The sequence below is a fragment of the Colobus angolensis genome, unplaced genomic scaffold, assembly GCF_000951035.1.
Source record: "Colobus angolensis palliatus isolate OR3802 unplaced genomic scaffold, Cang.pa_1.0 Scaffold134, whole genome shotgun sequence".
In the NCBI taxonomy this organism is placed as follows: Eukaryota; Metazoa; Chordata; class Mammalia; order Primates; family Cercopithecidae; genus Colobus; species Colobus angolensis.
In genome coordinates this window covers 1805931-1825085 of record NW_012114422.1, presented here as the reverse complement: position 1 = coordinate 1825085, position 19155 = coordinate 1805931, and the positions used below count along the sequence as shown (strand labels likewise).

The following is a 19155-nucleotide window of genomic DNA, read 5'->3' as shown; positions in this document are numbered from 1 at the left end:
ACAATATAAATTATATTTCATACAATATATTTATATTGTATACAATATAAAATAAAATACTTTTATTCTAGCATTATAGAAAATGAAGAATTAAGCAGGTCTTATTAGTCTCAACTGACCTCTTAATTAGATCACTGAAAAGCACCATGAAGAAAATATTTTTAATTATCATTTCAATTCCTTGTTTCTAAAATAAACTCTACCATTAAAACTCAATAGAACTTGTTCCTCGGTGTTTACAATTTACAGTAATACACTATAATAATGAATTTCTTTAAAATTTGCAATTTTCAGAATTTCAACTCATTTGAAATATTGAACCTTTGTGTAATGAGAGGTTTTTATAGATGAAAATTAAATGATCAACTATTTTCCTAATGCCTTTTCTGGAAATGACAAATATGTTAGTATTATAAAGACAATACTTAGTATAGGTCTTTTTAAAAGATAGTCGTTTTACCTTTATTAATATATTTTCATATTTAAAATTTTGTCTATAATTTTATAATTCATTGAGATTTTAAAAATATTGAAGAAAGATTGTTAGCTTATATGATATTAAGATTATAAATAAGCTACATTTTTGTTTATCAGGAATGTAGATTCTTGATACACTATCCAATGAACTACAACTTTTCCCAGCGTATTAATAAGGAACAATACATTTTATCATGGTCAATATTCAGATCAGCTCTGAGTATAAAAAATTAAAATATGTTTCCTGTTAATTCCATGATACCAAATATGAAGTCGTATTAGATACAACATTTCACTTTCAAAATCTTATTAAATGCTATGAAAGGGACAGAGTAAATCTCACTGTCCCTTTGAAATTAATAATTTTCTTTTGGTTAATTACTAAGAAAATAATGAAATTGTAATTCTTATATTGGAAAAAGTAATACATAGTGTCTCTTTTATAAGATGGAAAATAAGTAAATAGATGAAATGTGAAAATACATAGTCTCTATATAAACCTTTTTCGGTTTAAATAACTAGTTCCTTAAAATCTAAAGACTTTTGAAACATAAACATCATAAGTATCATATTATGATCTCCCTCTAAAAGTTTATACTGAATAGAGAAGGTCAGTTGTGGATCTAACCAACCAAGATTTTAAACTTATTATAAGTCTGGCAGATTAAAAGAAACATTATCAAGTTCTTATTTCTTGGTTTTTAATCATATGACTCTGGTTTGTTGTTTTCGGTGTTTTGTTTTGTTTGTGTGTTTCCATCCTCAGTCCTATTGCACTGATCCTGATCTTGTTTTGGAGCTGAAGAATCTTATTGTAATATTTGCAGATACTTTACAGGTAAGTGATAACCTAACAATTAATGGTTATTCTGATCACTTAAAAACATACAAAATATAGGCTATACTCATTTATGTTGTTGTAGATTAGTGACAGTAAATTAGTAGTAATAAATGTTTACCTATGTATTGGTAGTCTGCTATTACCCAGAACTATTCATACTACTTCATTTTCAGTTATGAAGCTTAGACAGAACTCAGGGATGCTACTATCTTTTAAAATATTGATCATTCAGTTGGAATAAAGTATTTTTACAGTTAAAAAGAAAAAGAATACAGAGTATAATGGAAAGAACCCTGAACTAGAAATTAGAAGATATATATTCTGCCTTAGGGCAGTGAGAAATGGGTTCTAGAATCACATAGACCCAGAGTTTCTGTTCTGCCTGTGCTGTTGACTAATTGTATGCCTGCAGGTTCATTAAGCTTTAGATCCTTATTTGTGAAAATGGGTTTATTACTAATTTCAGAATTGTTTTTAGTTTTAAATATGATACTTTGTGTGAAAACACATGATTTGAAAACTGTGTTCATATTCTTCCTGGTTTCTGGTTTTCCATGTGTTCTGTGAGCAAATCACTTTACTTTTTCGAATTGTTTTTTTCTTTTTAAAAATAAGGAGGATTGTTTGAACCCAGGAGGTGGAGGTTGCCGTGAGCCAAGATTGCGCCACTGCACTCTCCTGGGCAACAAAGCGAGACTCCATCTCAAAACAAACAAACAAACAAACAAAAAACACGAAAGAAACAAAAAAATAAGATTAAAACTAAATTATTTCAAAACTCAGTGTTTTTGCGATTTTCAGTATCAAAGTTTTGAGATTTCTAGCTTGTCCTTCCTCCTTGATCACAGATAATTAAGAATTGATTGCGTTTTCTTTTCCTGTGTAAATGTACGGGATTTTTATGGTTAGAAGTAACTTTTCATGAAGTACAGACTAACATTTTCCAAAGTGTGATGAGCTGTTACTTAAAAAAAGTGTCCTGTGGTCCAAAAGTAAAACATATTTCTCTACTGAAAACTTTTCTGAGAGCAAATTTATACCCATAAGTTCCCAAAAGGAAGATGATTATGCAGCATTTTCCCAATATATTTGACCCTTAAATCTTTTTCCCCTTTAGAACATCTTTTAGATCTGGAACTTTATATAATATGCTTTGGGAAATCCTGATTTAAACTATTTGCTTTATCACAAGAGTCTTTGCCTCTTAGAATTATAGTTTTCTACTTTATTCTTAAACCTAAAGAGAAGATTCCACAAGCTCCTTTAGTAAATTATTTTATTACTCATGTCTATTATATATTAATTTGTATGGCTTATATTGTGACAGTGGAATAATGTGGGATTTTTTGTTGTTGTTTTCATAAATTTTGTGATGACTGTATAATATTGATCTCATTGCAATAAAACTTTTAGTAAGCTTTATTTGGGGCTGTCCAAATTTTGGGCACCCATTTCTAAGTAGCTTGAGATATTAGGTTGGTGCAAAAGTAATTGTGATTTTCGCCATGGAGAGTAAAAGTAATAGTAATTTTGGATAGTAATTTTGCTGTACTTAATGACTTAAAGCACTTTTATTCAAAGTGTGGTCTGGGGACCACTGGTCTGCAAACTGTTTATTGTTAGTCTGCAAATTATCTCTCAGATCCATAACAAAAAGGAGCTTTCCTCGGAATGTAAATTAACTATATCCCCAAGTACAAAGTTTAGTGCGATTGGCATCCTGCTACAAGCAAGACTTTTTTCAATATAAGTAGCAGCATCAATTTGTATTCTGGTGCAAACTCCTTATTTCTTTGTAGACTGTAATAAATAGTTATTGGACTGGACTTTGAGTACAGCTGAATCTACAGTATTTGATATGGTACCAAGGAATTCTCCAGAGAATCAAGGGAAAGTCAAAGATAATATTTAGGTAATATTGGCACTGTAAAAGCAACAATGATAGTTACATAAACCCTTGCAAGGATACCTTTCTCATATTATTGCTTTGAAATATGACTGGGGAAGTCAACCACTCCTTCCTACTTTTTCAGTTTCTGCAGTATTTTCATTTCACTGAAAGCTGAGAGGTTCAGTATTTGATCCATCTTATACTGAATTAATGATTCCTGGCTTTTAAATTTATAACTATTAATTGAAGAACTGGTAAGTGTCTTTTCATGAAAACTAATTAAAGAATGTTATATAATATTTAGATTTTTAAATTGGCCCTTGCCACCCTAAGGAAATCTTGCTTTTTAAAATGCCAGTATTTTATCATCTAAAACAAAACTGACTAAACAATAAAGTAAAAAAAGTAATACCAGCATATTTATATTCCTTACTACCTTTTAGGCAAATAACAAGTAAACTTTTATTGATTCCTTTATTAACATTTTTTGAGTACCCAATACATGTTAGCAGACTAGTTGATGTATAAAATAGTAGAGACATAGAAGTCAGTAAGACAGTAGGGACGTAAAAGTCCTTGGCTTCAAGAAATTGCCAGTTTAGTTGTAAACAAATAAAATGCTTAATAAGACATCCTAATGCAGCAAGCAATATGTTAGCTTTGGGCTTGCAGAAGATGGAATGACTAACTTAGATTCTAGGAGTTGAAGAAGGCTATACAGAAAGTTGAAACTTGAGCTGGGATTTGAAGGTGAGTTCAGCAAATAGATAAGAAGGAAAGGGTATTAATGGAAGAAAAAATAGCATGTGTAAACTATAGATAAAAGCATGGTGTGGTGAAAGTGAAATGGAGCAGCTTGATGGTATTAGAAACTGTAGAATATAGGTGTGAACAAGGAAGGGCAAATAGTGGTGATGAAACTGACCCAGATTATGGGACGTCTTGTGGGACTTTAGTAAGCATTTTGTAGTTTTTAGGCAGGGGAATGGCACAATCAGATTTATACTTTTGAATGGTAATTTTGAGAATCTGGGAAATAGATTGAGAGAGAGATGGTTGAAAGTTTAGGAAGCTTTTACAATGGTCTAGGTAAGAGATATTAAGGACCTGAGATAAAGCAGTGGCACTAAGAATATTTCTGGAAGAAAGATGGGTAGATAATGGAGAATGAAAGATTTGATTTATAAAAGAGGTAAAATCAGAAGAAATTGGTGACTACTTTGTGTGTGTGTGTATGTGTGTGTGGTGGGGGTAGGGTGTTTAGGTGGTTTTCTAGATTCTCTGTTGATAAACTAGGTTGATGATAGCATTATTATATGGATAGGAAATAAGAGGAACACTTGATTTCAATGGGGAGAGAGGAAGTAGGTTTAATGTACTTGCTGACTGACTGAATGGAGATGAAACAGGTGTTAGAATTAAATATTTGGAATTTAGAGAGGCCTAGCTAGAGATACAGGTTTGAAGTAATCATCAGAGGTTGAAATCATTATACTTGAGATTGCCCTAGGGAGCTAGAAGAAACGATTAAAGGATACAGATAGAAGTTACACAAGGAAACTGGAAGGACTGTTCATAGATGTAAAAGGAGAATAAGAAGAGTGATTGGTGTTACAGAATTGACAGCAGAAGAATTTCAAGAAAGAGATGTCAGGTAGAGTGAGATCATTGAATTTGATATTTAGGAGATAGTCTGTTGTGACATTGTTGAGTAGTTTAAATAAAGGAATAGAAGTGAGAGATTGTAGTACATTTGACTGTGAAGGGAGTGACAGCGGCAGCTGACAGGCTACAGAAAATTGAGGGAGAGCTGTTTTGGTCTCTTGTTTTTCTTGGCTAAAACATGGGAAACAGTTTAGCATATTTATTTAGCCAAGAGAAAGGTGCCTGTGGAAGTTAAAGACTTAATAGAGTAAGAAGTTAACCCATGGAATGGTTTATGTGGAAGGAGATAGGCTCAAGAACAAAGATGGAGAGAGAAACCTTGGAGAGACAAGTGGAGAATTCTGTGAGGTAAGAGAGAATGTTTGGTCCTGATGTGGGTAAGATTTCAATTAGTTTGGAGTCGGGAAAGAATAAAATTTGGAAGTGTGAATGTTTAATGGAAAGATGTAAATTTTCCCAATAGGACAAACTCAATCTTAAGTTGAAGGTGCAAAAGGAAGCCAGCCTGTCTCAGACAGAATCCATTCCCTTTTCTTCTTGTATCCTATTTAGGCACCACTTCCCAAGACACTGTTATGTAAAAACTTATCTTGAATTTTTTCCTCCAGCTCTGACTTTTAATACTTTTTAAGGCTAACACTGTAATCATTACTGAAAAGAGAAAAAATGGAAAAACCATTCTATTCTCATAAAACTCTTTCTGGACCTCTTTTTTTACCAAATGCAATGTAGTAGAAAGTCAAAATATATCTTTTTATTTTCTTACTGTGAGAATGGCATACAATGGGATCTAGTGATTCCTTCCAAATGATTTTCTAGTATTCCCAACATTTTTAATGAATATTTTTGTACACTTGTTGATCTGCTTTTTTTTTGTTTGTTTTTTAGGGTTATGGTTTTCCAGTGAACCGACTTTTTGACCTTTTATTTGAAGTAAGAGATCAATACAATGAAACACTGCTTAAGAAATGGGCTGGAGTTTTCAGGTTAGTCTAAGTCATGGTGCCTTAATATAGTGAATACATTTGTCAAATACTCAAGTGGTTCATTTGCATGTATTAATAAAAATGCTTATAATCATTTTTCTTGTAGTAAAGTACACATAAAATTTACCATCTTAGCCATTTTCAAGTGTATAGTTCAGTGGTGTACACTCACATTATTGCAACTGTCATCACCATCCATTTCCAGAACGTTTTCCTCTTCCCTAATAGAAACTCTTACTCACTTAACAATAACTGTCCATTTCCCCCTTCCCCCAGCCTCTGGCAACCACCACTCCTGCTTTGTCTCTAAAATTGACTGCTCTAGGTACCTTATGTAAGTGGAATCATATATATTTGTTCTTCTGTGTCTGGATCATTTCACTTAACACAGTGTCTTCAAGGTTCATCCATGTTGTAGCATGTCAGAATTTCTTTCCTTTTTAAGGCTAATATTCCATTGTCTTTATATATCACATTTTGTTTATTGGTTCATCTGTTGATGGACATTTAGGTTCCTTCCACCTTTTGACTATTGTGAATAATGCTGCTGTGAATGTGAGTACAGTATACATATATCTGTTTGAGTCTCTGCTTTCAAATCTTTTGGGTTTATACCCAGAAGTGAAATGCTGGATCATATGTAAATATACCTTTAACTTTTTGAGGAACTACCATACTGTTTCCATAGTGGCTGTAACATTTATAATCAGTTTTTAGTTGTACTTACTTGTAGTTCTAATATCTGTAATTTTTTCCTAGTAAATGATTAAATACTTACAAGGCTCTAAGTATTCAAAGATATTTTGTATTAGAGACAGAAATTTACAGCTTTTAAATTTTGTTTTGGGCAAGTGCTGTTTTTACAAACAACATCACTAGATTAAGAATCTTAAAGAAGCTAAAGAGCAAATTACTTTCGCTTTAACCACTTGTCTGCAGGCCATGGACAGAAGTATTTTAATACCTATATAACTTTTTAGTGACATGAGAAGAGAAATATGCCCCCTCACTTTAATTGCTAAAGGTTTTCCTCCTTCCCTTCTTTCTCTCTTTCTCTCTATCTTTTTGTCTCTTTCTCTCCATCCTTCTCCCTTTCGGGAAGAAAAAGTCAATCTTGAGGTTTTACATCTTGTTTACCCAAAATATGATAGAAGTAATGTGTCAATATTTGATGATATTAAAATAAAAGTATGTTAGATGATTTAATACCAGCTTATCACTTATCCCATCAGCTTTCAAAACTATGGAGGTTGACCTTCTAAATACTGTAATAGGAATCTTTGAACAGGGTGAGGTGGCTTGTGCCTGTAATCCCAGCACTTTGGGAGGCCAAGATGGAAGGATCACTTGAGGCCAAGAGTTTGAGACCAGCCTGGACAACATAATGAGACCCTGTTGCTACAAATAAAAAAAAAAAAAATTAGCTGGGCATGGTGGTGCACACCTGTAATCCCAGCTACTTGGGAAGTTGAGGCAGGAGGATTATTTGAGCCCAGGTGTTTGAGGCTGCAGTGAGCTATAATCACACCACTGCACTCCAGCCTGCACAATAGGGTAAGACCGTGCTCTTAAGAACAATTTTTTTTAATGCCTGAGTGGCTCATAAGGTGATACATGTCTAGTAAAATCAACTAAACAAATCCTTATTTGAGTTTTTTGTATTTACATTCTTCGGGAGTGATATTATCAGGATGCTATCCCAGATGGATAATTGACAGTCCCGATGAGTCATATGTAACTATCAACAATTATTTTTATTAACTGTTTTAAAAATTAAGGTAGCATTTATTGATAAAGATGGTAATCTAGAAAATATATGCTATGGTACGATGTATAATATGTAATATGATATTTTTATAGTTATAAAATCTTACAGAGTTGATGTTATTTAATTGGCCTCTTCAGAAGGGTGTTTATGTTTTCATAACTGTTGATAGATTGTATTGGGCCAGCTATTCTCTCTTACCTACCTTAAGACTTCTAGTAGTAAGATTGTTCCTCAAGACTGGGGAAACCATGTGGTGGTGTTTTCTCTCTGGGAAGCTAATGGCTTCATTCACATAGAGAGAGGATTAATTTTATCCTCCAGAGTAATAGTAGAGGAGAACAAATGATAGCATGTCAATTTTAATACACAATTTCCAAATATATTTTGACTTCTGTTTTTAATACTCTTCCAGATCATGTTTTTTCCCTATTTTTTTTTTTTTTTTTTTGCGATGGAGTCTTGCACTGTCACCCAGGCTGGAGTGCAGTGGCGCGATCTCGGCTCACTGCAAGCTCTGCCTCTAGGGTTCACGCCATTCTCCTGCCTCAGCCTCCCTAGTAGCTGGGACTACAGGTGCCCACCGCCATGCCTGGCTAATTTTTTGTACTTTTAGTAGTGACGGGGTTTCACCATGTTAGCCCGGATGGTCTCAATCTCCTGACCTCGTGATGCCCCCGCCTTGGCCTCCCAAAGTGCTGGGATTACAGGCATGAGCCACCATGTCTAGCTACCTAAATTTTTAAGAAGTAGCAGAACTTAAGCTTTGTTTACCTCTGACCCGTATCCTCAAATATTTTATAAATAGTGAATTGACAACCCAACAGTTAAATGGGGGAAAAAGAAAAATTATCAATATTGAGTGATATTCAAAACTTGACTACTTCCATGACCAAAATTTATAACCTGACTACTGTTACAGTTTATCTGTATGCAGCCCTCTCTCACTATATTATGAGCCCTGTTTTATTTTTGTATTATTTTTGGATACATGTGCTTTTATTTAGTTTTTAATTGACAGTAATTGTATAGATTTATGAGGTACAGTTTGATGTTTTGATATATTATATACATTATGGAATGATTAAATCAAGCTAATTAACATATCCATCACCTCACATACTTATTTTTTTCTTTTAGTGGTGCAACTATTTAAAATCTACTGTTAGCAATTTGAAATATATGTTACATTATTATTAACTGTAGTCACCTTTTGGAATAGATCTCAAAAACCTGTTTCCCTGTCTAACTGAAACTGTACTCTTTGACGAACATCTTGGCATCTCCCTACCCTGCCAAGGTGATTGGATGACAATTACATTAGGACAGCCTAAGTTATGCTGTAGCAACAAAAATTCCCCAAATCTCAGTGGATGAACACGCTTTATTCCTCACTCATACAGAAGCCCACAATAAGTTTACTAGTCAGAGATACAAGCTATTTGCATTTGTGATTCTAACTTTTCAACATGTTGTCTTCCTTGTCACCATGGAAAGGAGGTTTGCACAATTGGCTTATAAAGGCTTTAAACTCAAAGCAACACATGTCACTTGCATTCACAGCCCAGTGGCCAAAACTAGTCATATGGCCCTACCTAACTACAAGGGGGTGTACAGGAGAGCACATGGTTATTTGATGAGTAGTAACTGTTTCTGCGTCACCAACTATAAAAGATCCATTTCTAGTCACATTATGAGAGGCTAAACTAATCTCATTGGGAAAAGAGAAGACACAAGATACACAACTTGAAAATTATTCCTATCAAGAATTATGATAGGAAGTCGGGCACGGTGGCTCATGCCTGTAATCTCAGCACTGTGGGAGGCCGGGGCGGGCAGATCACGAGGTCAGAAGATTGAGACCATCCTGGCTAACATGGCGAAACCTCTTCTTTACTCAAAATACAAAAAATTAGCCTGGCGTAGTGGCACGCGCCTGTAGTCCCAGCTACTTGGGAGGCTGAGGCAGCAGAATCACTTGAACCTGGGAGGCGGAGGTTGCGGTGAGCTGAGATCACACCACTGCACTCCAGCCTGGGTGACAAGCGAGACTCCGTCTCAAAAAAGAAAAAAAAAAATGATGACAGGAATACTTTCCATTACATGGATCCTTTTTTAGTTACAGATAATCAACTTGTTGAGAATATATCACCTTGAGAATTGTTCTAGATTAGAAAACTAAAGTGCTGAGAGGTTGTAAAACAAACTAGTGGAAAAAGGAGATTGTACCTGAATTTTGGGGGACAAGACTTATTTGTTGTTGGATTTTAGAATTCTGGATGCTTAGGCTGTATCTTCCTATTTGGACCTTTAACTGACAAGTAAAAACTGCTTTTGTAATAGTTGGGGTTTTTTAAGGTATTGTCTTTTAGTACTCTAATAATATGTTTTGTAATGATAAGTTTTCGATTTTCCTTTCCTAACAGGGACATTTTTGAAGAAGATAATTACAGCCCCATCCCTATTGTCAATGAAGAAGAATATAAAATTGTCATCAGCAAATTTCCCTTTCAAGATCCAGACCTTGAAAAGGTACAAGCTAGTTTTTAATTCAAGTATTTTCTTAAAAATAAATTCGTGGTATTTGTTGCTACATAATATTAAATATTAAGCTGAGACTGTAAATAAGAGTGGTTTCTTGGGGGACAATTTGTTGTTGTATTGAGAAAACTATGTTTTGTTAAGTTTTAAAGAGTGTGTTACTACTACTACTGCTACTACTACTACTACTACTACTACTACTACTACTGAGATTTTGATGACGTTAAGAAGGGACTTTCCTGGGGATACTAGAAGTAGTTGCCCCAAACGTTAGGTGGATTCCCAGGAGAGGTGTTACTAATGTTGGGTGGATTCCAAATGAAAAATAGATTTATAGTAATCAGAGTATATCCTAGGGAATGAAACAAGAATTTCTTTAAATTTTTTATCACGGTGGAAGATTTTAAAAGAAGTACACTTTTACAAAAAGTTTATCTTGGTTAAGTAAGTGATAGGTGAAAGCAATAGCTACCTGTAGATTTCTTCCTGAAGTAGGAATATATACATTTTTTGAGTCAAGATATCTGAATAAAAGACAGGGTAGAGAAAGTAAGTAGACCAGCCATGTAGGAGATTCTCAGAATGCACATGAATCCATGTGTATATGCAAACATGCTCCCTTGTACCTATCCAGTATCTTTGGGTAGAATTAGATCTCATTAGAAAAGGATGTCATAGTAACTGTAACTGTCACTTTTGTATTCTCTTTATTCTTGTTCTTTTTCTCCTTACTCTTCTTTACTATTTTCCCAACTTTTTATAATTCATTACCTTTCTAAATTTTTATTACTTCAGCATGAGCAAGATCAAATTCTGAGTGAATCGTGACTGTAAATTTTTGTTATATTTTTATATATAAACTAAGCATATTATGTGTATTAGTCACTAAATACAGAACCAGGTAATTAAATGGAAAGCTTCTAGATTATAGCTAATGCTGCCATTGCATATACCTGTTAGCTATGTTTTAATACAAGAAGCCAGAATAATTATTCTAATTCTGTATTTTTTGAAAGCCCAGTGAAAGTCGTTCTGTCAAGAAATATCACCAGAATATTCTCCATCTCATGGCTTAGTTTTTTTTTTTTTTTTAGTTACTGGTAATGAGTTTGTTCAGGCTAGTGTCTATATAAAGAGCACTATACTAGGTCTAGATTCATGTGCTAGCTCTGCTTGTGGCTTTTTTTTTTTCCTTTGAGATGGAGTTTTGCTCTTGTTGCCCAGGCTGGAGTGCAATGACGCCATCTCAGCTTACTGCAAACTCTGCCTCCTGGGTTCAAGCGATTCTCCTGCCTCAGCCTCCCAAGTAGCTGTGATTACAGGCATGCACCACCATGCCCAGCTAATTTTGTAATTTTTTTTAGTAGAGACAAAGGGTTTCACCATGTTGGTCAGGCTGTCCTCAAACTCCTGACCTCAGATCATCTGCCTGCTTCAGCCATACAAAGTGCTGCGATTACAGGCGTGAGCCACCGCGCCTGGCTGCTTGTGGCTTATTATAGGCAAATGACTGAGCCTGTGTGGGCATTTGTGCCTCATTTGTCAAATGAGGAGTTTGAACTCAGTAATCTCTAATATCCTTTCCAATCGTATTAAACTATTCTAAATAGGTTTATAATTAAAAGCAGGCCAGGCGCGGTGGCTCAAGCCTGTAATCCCAGCACTTTGGGAGGCCGAGACGGGCGGATCACGAGGTCAGGAGATCGAGACCATCCTGGCTAACACGGTGAAACCCCGTCTCTACTAAAAAGTACAAAAAACTAGCCGGGCGAGGTGGCGGGCGCCTGTAGTCCCAGCTACTCGGGAGGCTGAGGCAGGAGAATGGTGTGAACCCGGGAGGTGGAGCTTGCAGTGAGCTGAGATCCCACCACTGCACTCCAGCCCGGGGGACAGAGCGAGACTCCATCTCAGAAAAAAAAAAAAAAAAAAAATTAAAAGCAAATTTAACTTTTCTTGCAGAGAGTTTCTCATATATGCAGTACCTCTTAAGATTAAGTTCCTAGGAGTTGTATTCATTGATCTATGTATTAGTCACTATTAAAAAGAAGAACTACTGTTAATAGTTAAAGTCACATGGAAAATTAAAATACGACAACTGAAAAATCTCATAAATTATTTAATAAAGTCTTTTGGTTGTGTATGTATATTTTTTCTTAGTTTAAGTATAATTTTCAATTAAAACTATTAGAAAATATATAAAACTGTCAAATAACGAGTTATTTTCAACATAAATTATGAATGGAGGAGTAATAGTAAACATACATGCAAAAATATTTTTGTAGATAGCTATGTTAATTTTATTAGAATCATTTGGCCAAAATAAGAACATTTATATTCTGCCTTTAATGTCATTAAAATAATTTCAGATATTTTTCATATACCTACTGTATACCAGAAACAGTACTATGTGCTAGATTTTTAGTCTTTGGTGTCAAGGAGCTTATAGTCAAGTGAGGGTAGATAAAATAAATAAGAAATTATAATTCACAGAAGTTTGCATTGCTTAAGACAGGGAATGCACCATGCAGAAAGGCTGTGTAAAGGTCAAAGTAGATGAAATACAAGAGATGAAGATCAAGAGATGTAAATTGGAGAAGCAGAAAGGGCCAGACCATAGTGGCCCTACTAAATAGTGTTAGAGAGTTTTTCCTTTTTCCTGAGGATTATGGGAAGCCATGAAAGAATTTTAAGTGATAAAAACATAACAAGATTTGTGCTTTAGGAAGATCTATCTGGCTAATATGTGGAGAATGAATTGGAAAAGAGTAAGACTGGTGGCAGGGAGACCACCTAGTAGATTTTTGCATTTATCTTGATGAGAGAAGAGGGTTATGTAGCCTGAATGGGGGTTATGGTCATTGAAGCTGATTTGAGATGCTTAGGAGGTAGGAGCAACAGGAGTTGCTGATTATGTGCATATGAGGGGTAACAGAGATAAAGGAGTCAAGTAAGATAACTAAGTTTCTACCTTGGATGGTGGCAGCATTCACTGTGATTAGAAACACAAGAGGAGCAGATTTAGAAGAAAAAGATGATAATTTCACTTTTGGACCTATTGAGTATATCTCAAATGGTACAGCCAAATGGAGCTGTCCAATGGGTAGATACGTGAACTTGGACTTCAGAGAAAGATTTGATCTGGAGTTGTAGATTTGGAGATACTCGTACTTGCATGGTGATTGCATGGTGATTGAAGACTATATGGGATCGTCCAAGAAAAGTATACGTAGTAGGAAGAGAGGGTTTAGGACAGAACCCAAAAGCACAGCAATAATTAAGTAATGGCTAAAGGAGAAGAAACAAGAGTAGGTAGAGAAAAAGGAGGAAAACCAGTGTCGGCAGGAGTCCAAGGAAGGAGAGACCATTTATGAAGTAGGAGTGGGTCAACTGTGTCACATTCTTCAAAAAAGTCAGGTAACATGAGAGCTGAAGAAACCACTGGATTGAACAACTGTGAGATCACTGGTGGTCTTGGTGACGGTACTTTCACCAGTATAACAAGATTGCAATGAAGGTAAAGATAGAAGGGTATATTAGACTTAATGAAATAGAAAAGAGGGTTTTTTTTGGTAGCAATCTTGGAAGGAGTTTTCTTTTTAGAGACTGAGAATTTCAAATGGATGATGACTTATAAAGTAGTTTAGCCAGGAAGCACCCTGAAAGCCATTGGCTGCATACCAGTGTTTAATGGCATAGAGGTCAGAAACCTGCTATAAGGTATTCTAGGAGTAATGGAATAAACTCAATAACTTCTTGAAGTGGCATCAAGCCTTCACTGAAGGTAAGTGAAGGGAGTCTTAGAATTATTTAATTACTCTGAGCCAGAAAGCTGGCCTGTAATTTTCATGGCCACCCTGACTCTTGCATGATAAATACACAAAGAAGCAGACAGCTAGGCATCACCTACAGACAGAATACTCATCATCGGAATACACCAGAGGCACTGGTATGTGTTTTCTCTGCTTGTTGGAAATCTGATAATATGATTTAAGAAACAAGGGTAAATTGCCACATTATTTTCTTCAGAAATACTTTGATAAAATATCAAAAATATAGAAATATAACAGGGTTTTTGATGCAGGTATTTGCTATTCAAGTGTGAAATCAATTTAATTTTACATTTTTAGTGATTAGCATGTCTTTTTCTAAAATTTCAAAAACAATATTAACTTTCTTTTTCTACAGCAATCTTTCCCAAAGAAATTCCCCATGTCTCAGTCAGTGCCTCATATTTACATTCAAGTTAAAGAATTTATTTATGCCAGCCTTAAATTTTCAGAGTCACTACACCGGAGGTAAGTTTACTAATCACAAATGCATTTTTGTCATAACTTTTATTAAACATTAATACTTTATTTTTATGCCGTAACTTTTTTTCCCTCAACTTTTATTTTAGGTTCATGGGGTACGTGTTTGTAACAAGGGCATATTGTAGAATGCTGAGGTTTGGGGTATGCTTGAACCTGTCACCCAGGTAGCGAGCACAGTACTCAATAGGTAGTTTTTCAACCCCTGCCTCCCCTTCTTGTAGTCCCCAGTATCTGTTGTTTCCATTTTTACATCCATGTGTACCTAGTGTTTAGCTCCCACTTATAAGTGAAAACATGCAGTATTTGGTTTTCTGTTTCTGCATTAGTTTGCTTAGGCTATTAGCCTCCAGCTGCATTCATGTTGCTGCAAAGGACATGATTTTGTTCTTTTTTATGGCTGTGTAATGTTCCATGGGGTTTATATACCACATTTTCTTTATCCAATCCAACATTGCTATCAATGGAGAGGCGCTACTTGGAACTAGTGGGTAGAGGCCAGGGGTGCTGCCATAGACACCTAGGTTGATTCTATGTCTTTGCTATTGTGAATAGTGCTATAGTGAACATATGGGTACATATGTCTTTTTGGTAAAATGATTTATTTTCCTTTGCATATATCCCTAATAATGGGATTGCTGGGTTGAATGGTAGTTCTTTTTGTTTGTTTTTGTTTTGTTTTGTTTTGAGACAGGATCTCACTCTGTTGCCGAGGCTGGAATGAAGTGGCACAATTATGGCCCACTGCAGCCTCGACCTCCTGGGCTCGAGTGATCCTCCCACCTCAGCCTTCCAAGTAGCTGGAACCACAGGTTCACGCCACTACACCTGGCCAATTTTTGTATTTTTAGTGGAGACGAGATTTTGCCATGTTGGTCAGGCTGGTTTCGAACTTCTGGCCTCAAGCAATTCACCCACCTTGGCCTCTCAAAGTGCTGAGATTGCAGGCACAATCTACTGTGTCTGGACCACAGATTTTTAAAAGTAGTATTTTAATAAAAAGTAAAAGGATGCAAAAATGTTAGCTTATATCTAAGGCAGTAGTTCTCAATTGGGGATAATTTTGGTTCTCCTGCCACCACCTCCTCCCCACAAATTTGGCAATGTCTAGAAACATGTTTGGTTGTTACAGTTCGTGGGGGAGGCGCTACTTGAAACTAGTGGATAGAGTCCAGGGGTGCTGCCAAACATCCAAATGTGCAAGACAGTCTCCACAACAAAGTATTATCCACCGTAAAATGTCAGTAGTGCCAAGATGGATAGTCCGTGGTCTAAGGACAGTTTAACTGTTGTGATAATGAGGCTGTATCCAAGAAATCATTATTTACTTAAATTGAAGGCCTAACGGTTAGGGGAAAAGAATTTGTTTTTTAGTGCTAGCTTAGTAATACTTAGGATGTTAAGAAACATCATATTAAAATTAGTTTAAGGTAATTTATTTATTTGAAGACTTAAAAAATCTTGATGAAAATGTATAACTTAGTTATATTAAAAATTAAATTTGTTAATTATATCTAGAAAGAGCTCAATGTCAGTTTGTATTTTAAAAATAATTTTTAGCTGTAGTTGTGTATGAAGTTTCTTTCAAAGTGACTGTCTTTTGGGGCTGGGCGCGGTGGCTCACGTCTGTAATCCCAGCACTTTGGAAGGCCAAGGTGGGAGAATTATTTGAGTCCAGGAGTTCGAGACTAGCCTGGGCAACATAGCGCAACCCTGTCTCTATAAAATATTTGAAACTAGCTGGGCGTGGTGGCATGCACCTGTAGGCCCAGCTACTCAGAATGTTGAAGTGTGAAAATCGCTTGAGTCCAGGACTTTGAGGCTACAGTGAGCTATAATTGTACCACTGCACTCCAGCCTGGGTGACAAAGTGAGACCCTGGCTAAAAAACAGTAATAAAAATAATAAAGCGGCAAAGTTACTATCCCATGATGGAGTTGGAATTTAGGAATAGTTTTATTTCCTTATACCAAGTCCTCCATGATTTTTCTGTAGTTGTTAATTGGATACATTTAAATTATGCCATATATGAATATTCTACTTTATGGAAAATGTCCCTTTTGCAAAGTTAAATTGAAGTTTGTGATTTAATAAATATGGGTCATTGTAGTTTATTTAAAGATATAAGTTAATGACGGGGAAAATTATTTTAGTAAATTGTGTTAAATTATTTAGGATGTTAACTAACCATATTCATTATTTTTTATTAAAGTTTGTAGAAAGTTTAATAATATCAGTCTTTCTGTTTAGCTCAACAGAAATAGACGATATGCTTAGAAAATCAACAAATCTGCTGCTGACCAGAACTTTGAGTAGCTGTTTACTGAACCTTATTAGAAAACCTCATATAGGTTTGACAGAGGTAGGTTAAAAAGACACATATAGTGAAATGTTTCATTGTATGAAACAATTATTTTAAATTATTACTGAACATCATTCTGTAAAACTAGCTTCCTGTTTTAAATGTATTAATGTAAGCAGATTTGTTTTCAAAATGAAAATACCCAGTGTAAATTCCAGAAATGTGAGGATGCCAGGCACAGTGACTCACGCCTCTAATCTGAGAGCTTTGGGAGGCCAAGGCAGGAGGTTTGCTTGAGGTCAAGAGTTTGAGACCAGCCTGGGCAATATAGTGAGACCCTGTCTCTACAAAAAATGAAGAATATTAACCAGGCGTGGTAGTGTGCAACTATATTCCTAGCTACTCTGGACTTGAGCTCAGGAGGTTGAGGCTGCAGAGAGTTACAATCATACCACTGCAGTACACAGCCTGGGTGACAGCAAGACCCTGTCTCTGGAAGAAAAAAAAAAAGTGAGGGAAAAGGGTTCATATGGGGAATAGTAGATAAAGATGTTAGAACATCTGTTTAGATTTCTGATTGCCAGACTACAGGAAAAGCCAAAATCCTAATTTTTTACTTGCTAAATGTTTAAGATTTGAAACATACTATGAAAAGTTATTTTAAAACAACTGGCAGTTAGATTCTTGATGTGTGTGTGTGTGTGTGTGTGTGTGTGTGTGTGTGTATATATATATGTATATAAATTCATAAGCAGTATTTGCAGCAGGCTTTTAAAATCAGATAGTTGTATCCTATAATGCTGTAGTTATGTAGATATGGTACAGTTGCTGGAAGTAATAATCCTATTTTTAAAAATTAGGTGATTTTACATACATGTAACCTGTATTTTACTGGATATATCTTGTGTTTTCTAGCTGGTGCAAATCATCATAAACACAACACACCTGGAACAAGCTTGTAAATATCTTGAGGACTTTATAACTAACATTACAAATATTTCTCAAGAAACTGTTCATACTACAAGACTTTATGGACTTTCTACTTTTAAGGTATGTAAAAATTTGACCAAAAGTTTTCATTTCAGTCACTGTAAGCAAATGTTAAGAAATTAAAGACTGGCTGGGCGCGGTGGCTCAAGCCTGTAATCCCAGCACTTTGGGAGGCCGAGACGGGCGGATCACGAGGTCAGGAGATCGAGACCATCCTGGCTAACATGGTGAAACCCCATCTCTGCTAAAAACTACAAAAAACTAGCCGGTCGAGGTGGCGGCGCCTGTAGTCCCAGCTACCTGGGAGGCTGAGGCAGGAGAATGGCATGAACCCGGGAGGCGGAGCTTGCAGTGAGCTGTGATCCGGCCACAGCACTCCAGCCTAGGTGACAGAGCGAGACTCTGTCTCAAAAAAAAAAAAAAAGAAAAAAAAGAAATTAAAGACTGTTCTTATTATATGCAAGATCTACTATATTCCTAAAAATTAAGAATAGAGGTAATTGTTTCCAACAATGAGCAGATAAATGTAAGTTTCTTTTTGGCACCATAAACGTTTTATTAACATGGAGAAAAGTATACTTATTTTCTACAATGTATTACGCTTTGTTCATGTTTTGATGATTTATAGTAGTGCTGAATAGGTCTAACTGAATTAATATTTCACAGTTTAAAAATTAATTCTATATGAGTGTTTATGTTTGAAAATTTTAAATGTAAGACAAATTAAATAAGGATAGATTTGTTTTCCATCCTTGATTGGTTCTGATCTGAAGAAAAATAAGTATTATTACATGTCATTGAAGTCTGCCTGTTTTGTGGATGGGAAGATTTCTGTTTGAATAATATACAGGATACACTGAGGATTAATTCACAGTTGTTTTAGGTAGAATGTAAGATTAAATAATTTCATAAGCTATTTTATTATTTTGTTGATTTGGAGTCATAGATGAGACACTGGCTTAGTCTAGTGTATATAAATCCCCTTGCATTGAATATCTTGTTAAACTAATGATAAACCATGTACTGATCACTTATCTGTAAAATGGGCTTGCTAATTCAACCTTATAGCGCTTTCTAAAAGTTTCCGGTTAAAAAGAATTCTCTTTAACTACTTTTGTTATATTATCAATCACCCGCAAGATTTTGTTGTAATAACTTGCATTTTAAAAAATGAATGTACTGGCTGGGTGCGGTGGCTCACGCCTGTAATCCCAGCACTTTGGGAGGCTGAGGCTGGCGGATCACGAGGTCAGGAGATTGAGACCATCCTGGCTAACATGGTGAAACTCCATCTCTACTAAAAATACAAAAAATTAGCGGGCACCTGTAGTCCCAGCTACTCTGGGGGCTGAGGCAGGAGAATGGCATGAACCTGGGAGGCGGAGCTTGC

At 35.5% G+C, this 19155-nt stretch overlaps 1 protein-coding gene across 2 annotated transcripts in view; it reads left to right on the top strand.

The window, feature by feature from the left end:
* The window catches only part of EXOC6 (exocyst complex component 6), a 214699-nt gene that overhangs the window by 90153 nt on the left and 105391 nt on the right, over window positions 1-19155 (top strand). For both annotated transcript variants that reach the window (XM_011934325.1, XM_011934324.1), the window contains 6 exons: window positions 1244-1315; window positions 5763-5860; window positions 10052-10157; window positions 14352-14461; window positions 16724-16835; window positions 17691-17825. In XM_011934325.1, coding sequence (XP_011789715.1) covers window positions 1244-1315; window positions 5763-5860; window positions 10052-10157; window positions 14352-14461; window positions 16724-16835; window positions 17691-17825 — 633 coding nt within the window. The remainder of the gene's footprint in view (window positions 1-1243; window positions 1316-5762; window positions 5861-10051; window positions 10158-14351; window positions 14462-16723; window positions 16836-17690; window positions 17826-19155) is intronic.